The 2,725-nt window shown below is 34.3% G+C and overlaps 1 protein-coding gene across 1 annotated transcript; it reads right to left on the bottom strand.

Moving 5' to 3' along the window:
* LOC116133445 (transcription factor MYB93) lies at positions 1-1,531 on the bottom strand. The gene is made up of 3 exons (XM_031419152.1): positions 1,382-1,531; positions 1,153-1,282; positions 1-1,040 (listed from the first exon to the last, which is right to left on the bottom strand). Exons 1-3 carry the CDS (start codon positions 1,512-1,514, stop codon positions 311-313), a joined length of 993 nt encoding a protein of 330 aa, XP_031275012.1. The 5' UTR covers positions 1,515-1,531; the 3' UTR covers positions 1-310.
* Between the last annotated feature and the right edge of the window lie 1,194 nt (positions 1,532-2,725).

Below are 2,725 nucleotides of genomic sequence, written 5' to 3' on the forward strand. Positions count from 1 at the left end.
TAAATATGACAAATTTAGTTATATTTCTCTATTTCTTGAATGCAAACACAACACCGTCATATATTGGGGGTGAATAAAAAAACTCAAAAAATCACGGATAATTACTCTTACAATGTTTGTTATGTACGTGGTAGGCATGTCTATGTATATCTTCCAAGTCCTGTATCCTGCATAAAATTACTCATCTGTATATGATAGTAAGAGAGCTTATACATTTAAATACCTATAAGATTATGAAATACGACTACACAGAGACAGAAAACTTATATAAGACGCGTGATGCAACTTCAAACTTCTTAAACTGTAATGACTAAGAAATCTCTTGCATAATAGAGTCTTCAAAATAAAGTTCAGGCCAATATGAAGAAGATCCCCCACCATAGCTGGAAGTGCTGCTTGCATCTCCTGGATTGCTAAGCGATGTCTCAGTTACAGATGGATAAGGATGTGGAGAAGGAAACCATGTAGAGTGATCGGGTGGTTTAATACTTTCGTTGACCATTGTTAAGCTATTAGAGCATTGGCCTATCTCACTATTATTCAACGATGTTTGAAAATTGAAAGGGACTTGTGGGTCTGGTAAGTGAGATAATAGATCTGGATAGTGGAGTGGTTGAGAGGTTCCCAGCTGAGAAAATGAGGCCGGATTATCTGTTTGTGGTGAATTTAAAACTGGGGTTTCTTTGATAGGAGGAATCGAATTCAATAAATTAAGAGCCTCCATGTCCGTAATGCCATTTTGGCCATAAGTGTTGGTTGTGACTAAAGCTGTAGATTGGAGAAGATGCTGTAAATATTGAAACTTAGCCACCTGATCAGCTTCTGCTTGTAATCTCAAAGCTTGTTCATCTATTTGATGGCGCTCTATGAGGTTCGCCAGTGCTATCAGTTGAGGCAAGCTGGAAAATAGGTCAGTTCTTGGCTGGTGGGTCATTGGATCGATTCCCATCTGAATCAACTTCTTCTTCAAATGAGTGTTCCAGAAATTTTTTATTTCATTATCAGTCCGGCCTGGTAGGTGTGTTGCAATTGCGGACCATCTGATGAACCGAAAAAAAAAAACAAGAAAGATATATTAGAAAGTTGTAATAATCGAAATCACATAAAGGTTTAGACAGTAATATATATAGAAGGAAATGTTTGAAAAATTACTTGTTCCCGAGGATGGAATGTAGATGAAGAATTGTTTGCTCTTCCTCCGGAGAAAATTTCCCTCTCTTGATATCAGGCCTCAGGTAATTGGTCCATCTTAACCTACAGCTCTTGCCGCATCTGTTAAGACCTGTAAAGAGTAACCAAGAAATTAAGTGAGGAAATCAACAGCCTTCAAAGGATTAAAGGGAAGGTATAGAGAGTATTTCCGGAACTAATTAAGACAGACCTGCAAGCTTGGGGAGAGCTCTCCAGCTTCCATGGCCATGCTTTTCAATATGTTGCACAAGTTTTTGGTCTTCTTCAGGAGTCCAGGGGCCTTTTTTGAGGCCATTTTCATCACAACAAGGAGACCTTCCCATATTTACTTCCAGTTTCTTTAAGCTGAATTAGGTTGCTTCCATGCTTCGCCACCAAAACTATTTATATACAATCTTTGGCGACTCTTCACTTAATTCCTGCCCCACATCCTTGAAATAAAAAATATTTTAAACTTAACTGCATGTTTGGCAGACCAAGACTGGACACTTCATCGCATTGCAGCTAATTGAAATTAACAGAGATACCATCTTCTTTTCCGAAATGACAAACATATCCTCCTACGTTTAACTTCCACACGAAATTACCAAACTATTGATTTAAAAAAAAAAAATTAAAAAAATAAGTTTTCCAAAGTATATAGTTAAGAAAATAATTATACAACATAATAAGTACATAGTTAAAAATAAACNTTTGGCGACTCTTCACTTAATTCCTGCCCCACATCCTTGAAATAAAAAATATTTTAAACTTAACTGCATGTTTGGCAGACCAAGACTGGACACTTAATCGCATTGCAGCTAATTGAAATTAACAGAGATACCATCTTCTTTTCCGAAATGACAAACATATCCTCCTACGTTTAACTTCCACACGAAATTACCAAACTATTGATTTAAAAAAAAAAAATTAAAAAAATAAGTTTTCCAAAGTATATAGTTAAGAAAATAATTATACAACATAATAAGTACATAGTTAAAAATAAACCATTGAATAACATACTCTCGCAATAAGTTTATAGGAACGAATTTTTTATAATATTTTACTCATATTCTCACTTTTGTGCGATAAAACAACTTAATTATCTCTACAATAGATTAAATTTAACTGTTTAATAAACTTATTAAATTAAAGCTAATAATTTTTTTTTTTAATCATTAGAGGTATCTAACCAACTTATATGTACTTCAACTAATTATTTGGAATGTTAAAACTGTCGATTGAGTAAATTATAATAACTACCCTTATTAGTGCCTTAGAAAATTCAGATCCGAGAGTTTATCAAAATTTCTTTTATTTTTTTACCATCAAATGGTTGAATAATGAAATTTCAGTAGCCAATAACACTTTAATTTCACCCCAGGACAATTTTGGGACACACACGGTAATTAAGGAAGACAAAAGTCTGTACCGTCATTGTAGATTTAGTATAAATTAACTTACCGCATCAACTCTGAGGATTAATTGGAAATCACTAAATCAGATTACGTAATACGAGGCAGGTCATTGTTAGTCAAAGAACTCATTCCATGCA

The sequence above is a fragment of the Pistacia vera genome, unplaced genomic scaffold (assembly GCF_008641045.1).
Source record: "Pistacia vera cultivar Batoury unplaced genomic scaffold, PisVer_v2 Contig27, whole genome shotgun sequence".
Classification (NCBI taxonomy): domain Eukaryota; kingdom Viridiplantae; phylum Streptophyta; class Magnoliopsida; order Sapindales; family Anacardiaceae; genus Pistacia; species Pistacia vera.